The following is a 12,287-nucleotide window of genomic DNA, read 5'->3' as shown; positions in this document are numbered from 1 at the left end:
AGATGGAAGACCTCTCTCTCTCTCTCTCTCTCTCTGGCTCTCTCTGGCTCTCCTTCTCTCTGGCTTTCCTTCTCTCTGTGTGTAACTCTTTCAAATAAATAAATATTTATTTTAAAGGCTTGTTAGAGATTTTTCAATCCACTGGTTTGCTCCCCAAATGATCATGAGAGCCCAGGGCTGTTCCAAGCTGAAGCCAGGAGCTTTATCCAGGTCTCCTATGTGTATGCAGGGGTCCAAGCACTTGGGCCATGTCCTGTAACTTTCCAAGGCCCATTAGCAGGGAGCTGGCTCAGAAGTGGAGCAGCTGAGACGAACTGGCAACCTTATGGGATGCTGGCATTGCAGACAGTGGCTTAACCTTCTACGCCGCAACGACAGCCCCATCTTTCACTTTTATATTCTCCCATGTCATCATTTTTCTAAAACATCGCTGCTTAATCATCCCGTAGTTCGGTTTTGCTTGGCCTTCATTCTGGTTGGATCTACCCAGATTGCTAGTCTGATCTGGTCCTGTATTCTGGAGGGATGGGAAGTGACTGACAACCAAGAGTCTTGTCAACAAACCTTTCAGCAACATTTGAGCAACCAAGGGGTTTTAAGAGGATGCGTTCTTAAAATAACTTTACTTGGAATCCATCATTAAATTTAGTTTCATTCTGTTGTTGACATGGGTATATTCTAATCTTTTTCAGGTTCCTGGTTCACACAAAGATAACCTTTTTTTAAAAAAATTGTATTTATTTATTTGAAAGGTAGAGTTACAGAGAGGCAGAAGTAGAGAGAGAGAGAGAGAGAGGTCTTCCATCGGATGGTTCACTCTCCAGATGGCCACAATGGCCAGAACTGTCCTGATCTGAAGCCAGGAGCCAGGAGCTTCTTCCAGGTCTCCTATGTGGCTGCAGGGTCCCAAGTACTTGGGCCATCTTCTACTGCTTTCTCAGGCCATGGCAGAGAGCTGGATGGGAAGTGGAGTGGCCGGGACTTGAACCGACACCCATATTGATGCTGGCACTGCAGGTGGCAGCTTTACCCGCTATACTACATCACCAGCCCCAAATAGAAGCTTTCTAAATGCAGACATCTGTAAGGTACACAAATAGAAACAGGATTTATTTAACAGTAAGAGAGAAAACATAGATTCACATGCAAGTCTGGGTTGCCCCACACTGAGAAATACCCATTATGAGTGGGCCAGAGAGCTACCCACAGGGAGAGGTGTAGAAAGCCTGAATATCACCTTCAGCCATGGTCCATGGTGACAGAGAGTGCTCACCTCTGATGCTTGCTCTTATGAGGTAGGAGGTGTGTCTCTGTATGCAGGAAGCTACCTGGGGACTTTATGATACTTCCATAAATTCACATGGGGCTTAATATCCAGATTTTCATGGTGTCACCCTTCTAGGGCCTGAATGAAACAGGTGCATCCTGGGAAAGAGAACACCTTGATTGATGGGTAAAGGGACAGCATTCCAGAGACTTCCAGCTCCCTCGGACCTAAACTAGCTACCTAGTAAAACCACGTCGGTTCTGTGGGTGAGAGTCACCATCTCAATGCTGGCCCAGCATTGTCTTGCTGGGAGTTGTATGTCTATAGAATTCTGACAGGCAGCAGGCATAAAATCTAGAAAGGAAAACCCAAAACAAATCCAACAAGAACATAAAAAATCAAGTGTGCCTCTTAAAGGCAATAAAAAGAATTACAGCCTAATAGCGGGTACATTATACTTGACTGTTTGCATTAGTACAAGAAAAGTTGATTTACTATGTAGTGATCTTAGAGAACTTTCAGAAAAACTACGTCAGACTTCAATTTTTTAAAAAAAAAGTATAGTACCTCATCTTTTGAAGTTTGACGATTTGCTAACAAGTTACAGTTTGTTTACTCACTGCAAGGCTTGGAGTTCTTGAAGTCTGGCATTCTGTGTATATATATATATATACACATAAATATTATAAATTTGAAAGTCAGTTACAGACTGAGAGGGAGAGAGAGAGAGATCTCCTCTATCCACTGATTCACTCCCCAAATGGCTGCTGGGGCCAGGCCAACTTGAAACCAGGAGCCTGAAACTCTATCTGGGTCACCCATGTGGGTGGCAGGGGGCCGAGTGCTCGGGTCATCTGCTGCTTTCCCCAGGTGCATCAGCAGGGAGCTAGATTGGAAGTGAAGCAGCCAGGACTCTGTGGGGAGCAACTCGGACTAGACTAAGTTACTGGAATTAAGACTTATTCTATGCATCTGCTCTCCCACAATATGGCGCTGAGAAGGGAGTAACAACTTCTACGCAGCTGCCTCTCACCAATTTGATTGACTGAGCTGCAGGAGCTGATCTTGCTCCTGATTGGAGGAGAGCAGCATACTCGGCGTGTGGGTAGCAGAGTTGGGATTGGTGGAAGAGGACTATAAAGGAGGAGAGAGACACCATGCACCAGGAACATCTAAGGGGAACATCTATCTGAAGGAACACCTGTGCAGCCCCCGAGAGAGCCAGCCAGCGGTGTGCCGCTCCCCCGCGGAAGTGGGGAAGGTGGCAGGGGGAACCGCTCTTCCACGGAGGTGGAAGGGACGGTAGCCAACCCGGGAAGAACCAGCAGCAAACCCGGGGAGGGCCGAGCAGGCAAAAGAACAGCACAGGGTCCTGTGTCGTTCCTCCACGAAGAGGGGGAGCGACAGGACTCCAACTGGCACTCCATCCATTATGGGATGCCAGCGGCATTGTAGTCGGTGGCCTAATCTGCTGTGCCACAGTACTGGCTCCCTGAGGATATTTTTAGATATGCCAAATGGTTCAAATTGTATTCTATCATGAAGAGAACATGTTCTTAATGAATTTATGCAAATAATCACTTTGCACACAGAAAAAAGATGATAATAAACAGTTTTTGAACTTCGAAGGTATTCAGTAGGAAGGAAAGGTACACATGTTTATCTTTTTTTTTTTTTTTTAAGTTTTATTTGAAAGGCACAGTTACAGAGACAGAAAGGTAGGGACAAAGAGAGACATGGATTTTCTATCTGCTGGTTCACTCCCCAAATGGTCACAATGGCCAGGGCTGGGCCAGACAGAAGCCAGGAGCCAGGAACAACTTCTGGGTCTCTCACTTGGGCTCTGGAGCCCAAGCACTTGGGTCATCATGTGCTGCTCTCCCTGGTGCATTAGCAGGGAGCTGGATTGGAAGTACAGCAGCCAGGACTCAAATTGGTACCCTTTGGGATGCCGCTGTTGCAGATAGCAGCTTACCCACTACGCTACAATGCTTGCCCCCATCTGTGTTTTTAAAAACACACTTTACTAAAGTGTTGTAAACCCTAGAAATCTCAAGAAAAAAATTCCCTTAAGCCTAGAAGGCAAAACATTTAGGTATAAAACCAATATTGACTTAAATAAGACCTAGAACCCCATATATTTCATTAGTTCATTGAGTATTGTGTAATTATTGTCTTAATTAATCAATTACAAACATTTGCTGAGTTTTTTTCTGATTCTAAATGTTTCCAGAGAAGACCTCGAACTGTTGGTGGCAAAAGACTTAAAACCGGGGCCAGCACTGTAACACAGTGGGTTAAGTTGCCACCTATAAACTATATCAGAGTACAGGTTTGAATCCTGGCTGCTCAGCTTCTAATCCAGCTCCCTGCTAATGCACCTGGGAAGATAGTGGGAGATGGTCCAAGTTCTTGGGCCCCTGCCACCCATCGGGGAAGCCAGGATGGTGTTTCTTGTCTCCTGGCTTTGGCTGTCATTTGGGCAGCAAACCAGTAGATGGAAGATCCTTCTTTGTCCCTCTCTCTCTCTCTTTACTTCTGCCATTCATCTGCAAAATATAATACATCTTTAAAAAAACACATAATTAAGATTTGTGTAACAGTTCAGCAATAGACAAGTATATTTAGTTACTTTTCTTGTAATAGCATTTTTAGAAAGCACAGTAAGGTTTCTTCTTCTTTTTTAAGATTTATTTATGTATTTGATTGAAAGGCAGAGTTACAGAGAGGCAGAGGCAGAGGTCTTCCATCTGCTGGTTCACTCCCCAGATGGGCACAATGGCTAGAACTGCACCACTCTGAACCTAGGAGCCAGGAGCTTCTTCTGGTGGGTGCAGGGGCCCAACTACTTGGGCCATCTTGTACTGCTTTCTCTGGCCCTAGCAGAGAGCTGGATTGGAAGTGGAGCAGCAGGGACTCACATGGGATGTCGGCACTGCAGGTGGCAGCTTTACCAAGTCTGCCACAGTGCCAGCCGCAGTGTTCACAAACAATTCTTTCAGCCCTCCTGGCCTTAGGGAGGAGGAAGGCTCTCTCTTACACTAAGGTATCAATGCTATCACCAGGAACCCCAGACCTCTGTAAACGTCATATACAACTGAAGTTTAGCATCAGGGGTGTGTGTTTGGTGCAGCAGCTCAAGTCTCCACTTAGGGTGCCCACAAGCCTTATAAGAGTACCTGGTTTGAGTCCCACTGCCTCCGCTTCTTTTTTTTTAATTTTTAAAGATTTTATTTAGGCCGGCGCCGCGGCTCACTAGGCTAATCCTCCGCCTTGCGGCGCCGGCACACCGGGTTCTAGTCCCGGTCAGGGCTCCGGATTCTGTCCCGGTTGCCCCTCTTCCAGGCCAGCCCTCTGCTGTGGCCAGGGAGTGCAGTGGAGGATGGCCCAGGTGCTTGGGCCCTGCACCCCATGGGAGACCAGGAAAAGCACCTGGCTCCTGGCTCCTGCCATCGGATCAGCGCGGTGCGCTGGCCGCAGCGCGCCGGCAGCGGCGGCCATCGGAGGGTGAACCAACGGCAAAAGGAAGACCTTTCTCTCTGTCTCTCTCTCTCTCACTGTCCACTCTGCCTGTCAAAAAAAAAAAAAAAAAAAAAAAAAAAAAAGATTTTATTTATTTATTTATTTATTTGAGAGGTAGAGTTACAGACAGAGAGAGGGAGAGACAGAGAGAAAGGTCTTCCTTCCGTTGGTTCACTCTCTAAATGGCTGCAACGGCTGGAGCTGCACTGATCCAAAGCCAGGAGCCAGGTGCCTCCTCCTGGTCTCCCATGCAGGTGCAGGGGCCCAAAGACTAGGGCCATCCTCCACTGCTTTCCCAAGCCACAGCAGAGAGCTGGGTTGGAAGAGCGGCATCCAGAACCAGAACCCGGCACCCATATGGGATGCTGGCACCGGAAGCAGAGGATTTACCAAGTGAGCCACAGTGCTGGCCTCCCTCCTCTGCTTCTGATCTAGCTTCTTGCTGATGCACACCCTGGAAAGCAGCCAATGACGGCACAAGTACTTGGGTCCTTGCTACTTACCTGGGAGAATCAGATGGAGTTTCAGGCTTCTGGCTTTGGCCTGGCCTAGTCTTCCTATTGGAGACATTTGGGGAGAAAATCAGTGGATAGAAGATCTGTATCTCTCCACGTTTCAAATAAAATGAAAATAAATAACATTTTAAAAATTAAAAAAAAAGTCTAACATCATTTCACAGCCCAATAGTACCTTCCATACAATCCAGATAAGCCTAGTTAACTCTTGTCTCTCCAAGATGAGCAAGAGTTCATTAGAGGATCTCAAAGAGCCCAACCGGAAATGCTGATGTCAGAAGACCCGGGGCAGGTGTATGGGGACATGGTTAGGACATTGGTTGGAATGCCCACCTGCCATTATCAGAGTGCTTGGTTTCAGTCCCTAGTGCTTTGCTCCTGATCCATCTTCCTGCTAACTCACACCCAGGGAGACAGCAGGTATCAGCCCAAGTGCTTGAGTCCATGCCACCCACGTGGGATACCCAGATGGAGTTTCTGGCTCTTGCATTCGGCCTTGGTTGTGGCAGGCATGTGTGGAGTGGACCAGTGGCTGTTAGACCTCTGTCTGTCTGCCTTTCAAATAAAAATAGGTATACAGGATTTTTAAAAGCAGCATCATGACTCCTATACAAAAACAAGCAAAAAGCGGTAGTTGTAAATAGATGGGTTGAATAAATTAAGTGAAAACAATAATTTTTATTTCTGGAGTCATAAAGTCACATGTTTGTTTGTATGGGTCTCCACAAGATGACAGGAGGTACAGATTTCCGGGTGGTTATGGGGAAAGGAGTCCAGGGGTTGACTCTGTAGGTGGCCTACCCCTTCCTCCTGGAAATGCTAGCCACTCATCCCAGTGTGGGGATCTATACCCAGTAAATTCATCTTTTCTATGGCCAGGTGAGGCTCTCAAATACCTTGATCACAAGATCAGCCATTGCGTGCTAGGACAGTAAGCTGTAGTGCCAAGCAAAGCCCATTGGTGCTTAGGGGTTTCCAAGTGGGAAAGCAGTTGAGTACCAAACGCCCTTCCTCCTACATCTTTGTTTTGTTAATCATCACTTCTGGCCTAAAGCCATCCCCGGAATGCCATGGAGGTGCACTTCCAATCAGGAGAGCTCAGGACAGCAGCAAGGGAAGCATCAGCCCAGGAAACACCACTCCTGCCTGAACACAGTATTTCTAGGCAGCAACCGGGAAGCTGTTTTGAAACTTTCCCGAGGTAGTGGGCTCATTCCTTTCCACAAACTAAGGGTGGTCTCCAGGCCTAAGTCCTGAGAAAATTCTCCCAAATAGTGTCAGGATGAGGGTCCCACACTGCTAGTGATGGCCGGTGGCTACGTACAGTGAGCGAAGGGCTCTGTACTGACCTCCAGTGAGTGGACTTCAAGAACCTACCAGCTAGGATGTTATGTTGTCACTGCTCCCAAGTGACAGCCTCAGAGACCAACTGGCAGATACAGGCACGGCTGATGGTACCTCACCTCGGGAAACAGTCAGCCAGCCTTTCTTAGGGTGCACAAGATGTCCACACTCACTCACTAGCTGAAGTGCAAGCTGGTCTGCACCAGGCAGTTACATCCCAGACGCTCACTGCCGCCTTAGGAAACCAGCAGTTAGTGAAAGCTGGAGCAGGTGCATCCACAGTCGAGGATGGGCTATCGTGTCTGTGATTTCAGCAGTTTTACTGATTGCTCAATCCGCTGATGAAGGAGGGAGGGATTCTCACCCTAGACTGACTACACAACACTTGGCACTGCACAGATATGATCCACAGCAGCTATTACACACACACACACACACACACACACACACACACACCCACACGGTCAGAGGAGAAGGATGTGGCACTGTGCAGTTGTAGGAACAGGAGCAGCTGTTGCACGCAGACTTTGTAGACACAAAAGGCAGAGGCGGCTGCCGTTGCCGCTGGTTAACCACTGACCACGGACTGTGTGCACGGCCAGGCTGGGGTCGCTGGTTTTGCATTACACTCTTGGTAGAGGGCCATCCCACGAAAGTGGTGTGTTTCAGACCATCACCAACTGCCTGGCAGGAGTCCCCACCTCAGTCACTCTGCACTGTCATTTCTCCCTTGGGCATCAGTGAGTTCTTGGCCTCCACTGAAGACTAAGCGAGCATGAGATGTCCCATCTCACCCCAAGCTGAGTGTCTGAGTTTCTGTTGCCATTTATTTTCCTTTTATTTTCTTTCTAATGGGTGTAATTCAGGGTTCTTCAAGTTCGAGTATATCCATTCACAGCTCCCAACACCTGTCAGATAAAATGGAATACATGGATACACTTTTTCATTTAGAAAATGCTTTAAGTGGCAGGCGCTGTGGCGCAGTAGGTTAATCCTTCGCCTGCAGCGTTGGCATCCCATATGGGTGCCAGTTCAAGTCCCGGCTGCTCCACTTCTGATCCAGCTCTCTGCTGTGGCCTGGAAAAGCAGTAGAAGAAGGCTTAAGTCCTTGGGTGCTTGTACCTGCATGGGAGACCTGGAGGAAGCTCCTGATTCCTGTTTTCGGATGGGCTCATCTCCAGCTGTTGCGGCCAACTGGGGAGTGACCCAGAAGATGGAAGACCTCTCTCCCTCTCATGTCTGTAACTCTACTTTTCAAATAAATAATATTTTAAAAAAGGAATGTTTAACAACAAGAAAAGGTTTTTTGTTTTTCTTTCTTTTTTTTTCTTTTTTTACAGGCAGAGTGGACAGTGAGAGAGAGAGAAAGGTCTTCCTTTGCCTTTGGTTCACCCTCCAATGGCCGCCGCGGCCGGCATACCTCGCTGATCTGATGGCAGGAGCCAGGTGCTTCTCCTGGTCTCCCATGGGGTGCAGGGCCCAAGCACTTGGGCCATCCTCCACTGCACTCCCTGGCTACAGCAGAGAGCTGGCCTGGAAGAGGGGCAACCGGGACAGAATCCGGCGCCCCAACCGGGACTAGAACCCGGTGTGCCGGCACCGCAAGGCGGAGGATTAGCCTAGTGAGCCGCGGCGCTGGCCAAGAAAATGTTTTAAGCACAAAATATAGGTAATGGACATTCTGAATATGCACAATAATATAAGAAACACACATGCACCCTTACCAACTTGAGAAACTGAAGAGGTGTCTATGTCCCCATCTCCTTCTGTCCTAGTATCTCCCTGCCGTCCTGACGCCTACGTCTCTACTCCCTAGAGGTCACCAGTATCCTGATCCCTTTATCTGTATAGAGCATTTTACCACTTACGTTTCTCTAAACAAGTTTTGCTTGAACTTTACTAAAATGTTATTCTACGTCCTTCCCCTCCCTGAAATGCACCGGCTGACGCTTGCAGCTGGCAGCTCCCATTCGTTCCTTCTCCAGGCCCCAGAGTTCTCCTTTGTGTGCGTTTTCCCGCAATATTTCCTTCACAACATCTTCACTCAAACCTGTTGGATTGTTGAACGACACTGAGTCCCGAGTGTTACCTCCCATTTGTTTCTTCTGCCTGGATTCTCCGCCCTTCGTCCCTTGCTGAACATCCTGATAGCTCTTCCACCCTGAGTTAATTACGGTTATAAAATTTTGTGACCGGCCCCAAGAAAACAGGGTCGTACCAAGCATCGAGGACTCCATTTCCCAGAAGGCACTGCGGTACTCTCTTCCGCAGTATAGGTTGTGCCTCGGCCAACGTACGGGTGGTGTGGGTGGAGCTAAAGAGTCCTCCAATGAGCGCTATCGCCGGGTGAAGGGGCGGGGAGATTGCCCAATGAGCATCACCCTCATTGGCAGAGGCGCCAATGAGCAAGGAGGTTGCTGGGCAGCCGTCGTGGGCGGCGTCATTGAGCCGCGCCAGCTGAGCCGAGTGGAACCCAGCCCCTCTCGTGGGTTCTCCCGGCGGCTCGCTCCTTTCCCCGCCGTTTGTCCGCATTGCTTTCATGTCCCCGGTGGGCACGGCTCCCCGGAAGCTGCAAGCCCATGGCCGGTAGCCTGAGGGAGCCGTCCTTCAACGTTTCCGCCTCCACGAGCTGCGACACGGACGACGAGGGCGTGCGGGGCACCTGCGAGGATGCTTCTATGTGCAAGAGGTGTGTGCTGGGCGCGGGATTAGGGGTCGGCACGCGGGCGCCCGGGGCCCGGAGGGAGGCGGGCCCGTGTCTGAGGGCTGCGCCGGGGCGCCCGAAGCCGCGTCGCACCCGTGTGGAGCGATTGTCCCCTCGCGGGTGAAATGCAGCGAGCAGGGTTAGCCGGGAAGGAGGCGGCCGTGGTCTTGGTGTTGTTGGCGCCAGAGCAGTGCTGGGACACCCAGTCCCGAAGCGTATGAGGGCGACCTTGATGATTTATGGGAAGGGGTGCAGGCACGCTCCCCTGGGGGCTGCTAGGATCCCCACTGTCACTCCAGTGAGAGGGGGCGACCTGTCTCGGCCCCCTGTTCCTGTGTGTTTCCGCAGAGCCGGTACCCAGGGCTCCGCAGTTAGGAGTGTGGTCGTGGGTGTTGGGGACGGGGCGTTGTCTGGAGCGGGTTTCATTCGTGCACATCCTGGGAGTGTCAGGGAGAGGCCGCTGCATGGGGGCCCTGCCTTGGGCCTGGTTCGGTGGGGATTCGCTGATGGGGCAGCAAGCCTGTGTCGACATCCTGGAATTCACATCCTACTTGGGAAACACAGCCAGGAAACAAATCATTAGCCGTGAAAGGCGTACTTACAGTTTCGCCTGGAGCCCTGGCAACACATGGCTGCTATTAGAGTTAGGACCTGAGACAGTGATACTTCAGCTGGGCACAAAAGGCATGAAGAGGGGGTAGGTAGGAGGGTGCTCAGGTAGAGCTAGGGAGGAGTTATCAGTTCGTGGTAAAGGAACAGAAAGCCGGATGAGGAGGGAGAAGCAAGCCTTGATCTTTCTGTAGTTCCTGGAGACCACGCATGGTGATGGGGAACATGGACTCAGGAGCCAGACTCTGTCAGACTGAACTCTGTCACTTTGTGGGTACTAAACCCAGAAAACTGGGCCTCAGTTTCCTGATCTGTAGAATGGGTTTGAGAACAAACTTCGTAGGAGGTGGTGGAGATTAAATGATGCTCAATGTTAGGATACTCGAGCAGGGCGTGGACATGGCAGGTGTTAGTGATGGTGGTTAAATACATTGATGAGTACATTTATGTGTGTAAGGTGGGAGGCAGTGATGGTGAAATGTGTGAGTTTAAATAGGTAACTCTCGGCTTTATCTTCATTTTCACTTGTTGTTGACCACATTTACAGCACTGTTCAATTAGAAATAATTTTTCTTGTATTGACTGCTGTTTGCTAAGAGTATCTAAAGTAGCATCAAAAGTATTAGAGATACTGTGAGTGAGATCCCAGTGGAAAGAACAGGTCTTCAAAGAAGGAGGTACCTGTCGCTCCCCCATTCGTGGAGGAACGACACAGGACCCTGCGCTGTTCTTTTGTCTGCTCGGCCCTTCCCGGGTTTGCTGCTGGTTCTTCCCGGGTTGGCTGCCGACCCTTCCACCTCCGTGGAAGGGCGGCTCCCCCTGCCACTTTCCCCACTTCCTCGGGGGAGCGGCACACCGCCGGCCGGCTCTCTCGGGGGCTGCTCAGATGTTATCCAGATGTTCCTGGTGCATGTTGTCTCTCTCCTCCTTTATAGTCCTCTTCCACCAATCCCAACTCTGCTGCCCACACGCCGAGTACGCTGCTCTCCTCCAAAGAGAGGCAGCTGTGTAGAAGTTGTTTACTCCTCTCCCTGCACCATATTGTGGGAGAGCAGATGCATAGAATAAGTCTTAATTCCAGTAACTTAGTCTAGTCCGAGTTGCTCCCCACAGGTACCTTTCTCTGAAGGGAGGAGAGAACTTCCACTTTGACTATGACCTTGTCTAAATAAGATAAGAGTCCGTGAACTCAAAAGGCTTCCATAGCCTTGGCAACTCATGACTGGAGCATAGGGAGATTACTGATGCCATAAACAGGAGTGTCAATTTGTAAAGTCAACAACAGGAGTCACTGTGCACTTACTCCTCATGTAGGATCTCTGTCCTTAATGTGCTGTACATTGAGATTTAATGCTATAACGAGCACTCAAACAGTATTTTTCACTTTGTGTGTCTATGTGGGTGCAAACTGTTGAAATCTTTACTTAATGTATACTAAACTGATCTTCTGTATATATAGAAAATTGAAAATGAATCTTGATATGAATGGAAAGGGAGAGAGAGCGGGAAAGGGGAGGGTTGCGGGTGGGAGGGAAGTCATTGTGGGGGGGAAGCCAATGTAATCCATAAGCTATACTTTGGAAATCTATATTCATTAAATAAAAGTTTAAAAAAAGTATTAGAGATAAAATCCTTTCCTGTAGCAATTAGGGTCAGGTTTATTGAATATTTGTTGGTAATAGTTTTTGCCAACTTGCTGACTTAAAGTAAGAGTTATACAATGATTCAGAGAAATATAAAAAAGTCTAGAGACATAGTCTATCTGGAGCATGCCTTTCCTTGACTTTGTTGCATTTTTTTTTTTTAAGATTTATTTACTTTATTATTTGAAAGGCAGGGTTACACAGAGGCAGAGAGAGAGAGAGAGAGGTCTTCCTTATGCCGGTTTACTCCCCAAATGGCTGTGGCAGCTGCAGCTGTGCTGATCCTAAGCCAGGAGCCGGGAGCTTCTTCCGGGTCTCCGACATCGCTGCAGGAGCCAAAGGACTTGGGCCATTTTCCACTGCTTTCCCAGGCCATAGCAGGGAGCTGGATCAGAAGTGGAGCAGCTCTGACTTGAACTGGTACACATATGGGATGTGGGCTCTGCAGGTGGCGGCTTTACTCACTACGCCACAGCGCCAGCCCCCCATACTTTTTTTTTTCTTTAAAATTTAGGATGTTTTTTTAAAATGTCAGCTCCTCTCTGCCTCAGCATGCAATGCTCTGCATTGTGACACAGCCAGGGGCCCTCCCCATACCCCGCGCCCCACTGCATGGACCTTCCAGCCACCAGAATCGTGAGCCAAGGAGTCTCTTCCTTATGAAGCGTCCAGCTGCAGGTATT

At 49.1% G+C, this 12,287-nt stretch overlaps 1 protein-coding gene across 1 annotated transcript in view; it reads left to right on the top strand.

The window, feature by feature from the left end:
* Positions 1 to 9,067: 9,067 nt before the first annotated feature.
* The window catches only part of LOC138843237 (leucine carboxyl methyltransferase 1-like), a 43,030-nt gene continuing 39,810 nt past the window's right edge, over positions 9,068 to 12,287 (top strand). Inside the window, exon 1 of the mRNA XM_070064573.1 lies at positions 9,068 to 9,337. Coding sequence (XP_069920674.1) covers positions 9,228 to 9,337 — 110 coding nt within the window. The 5' untranslated portion in view covers positions 9,068 to 9,227. The remainder of the gene's footprint in view (positions 9,338 to 12,287) is intronic.

This window comes from Oryctolagus cuniculus, chromosome 19 (genome assembly GCF_964237555.1).
Source record: "Oryctolagus cuniculus chromosome 19, mOryCun1.1, whole genome shotgun sequence".
Lineage (NCBI taxonomy): Eukaryota > Metazoa > Chordata > Mammalia > Lagomorpha > Leporidae > Oryctolagus > Oryctolagus cuniculus.
This window is presented reverse-complemented; position numbering and strand designations above follow the sequence as displayed.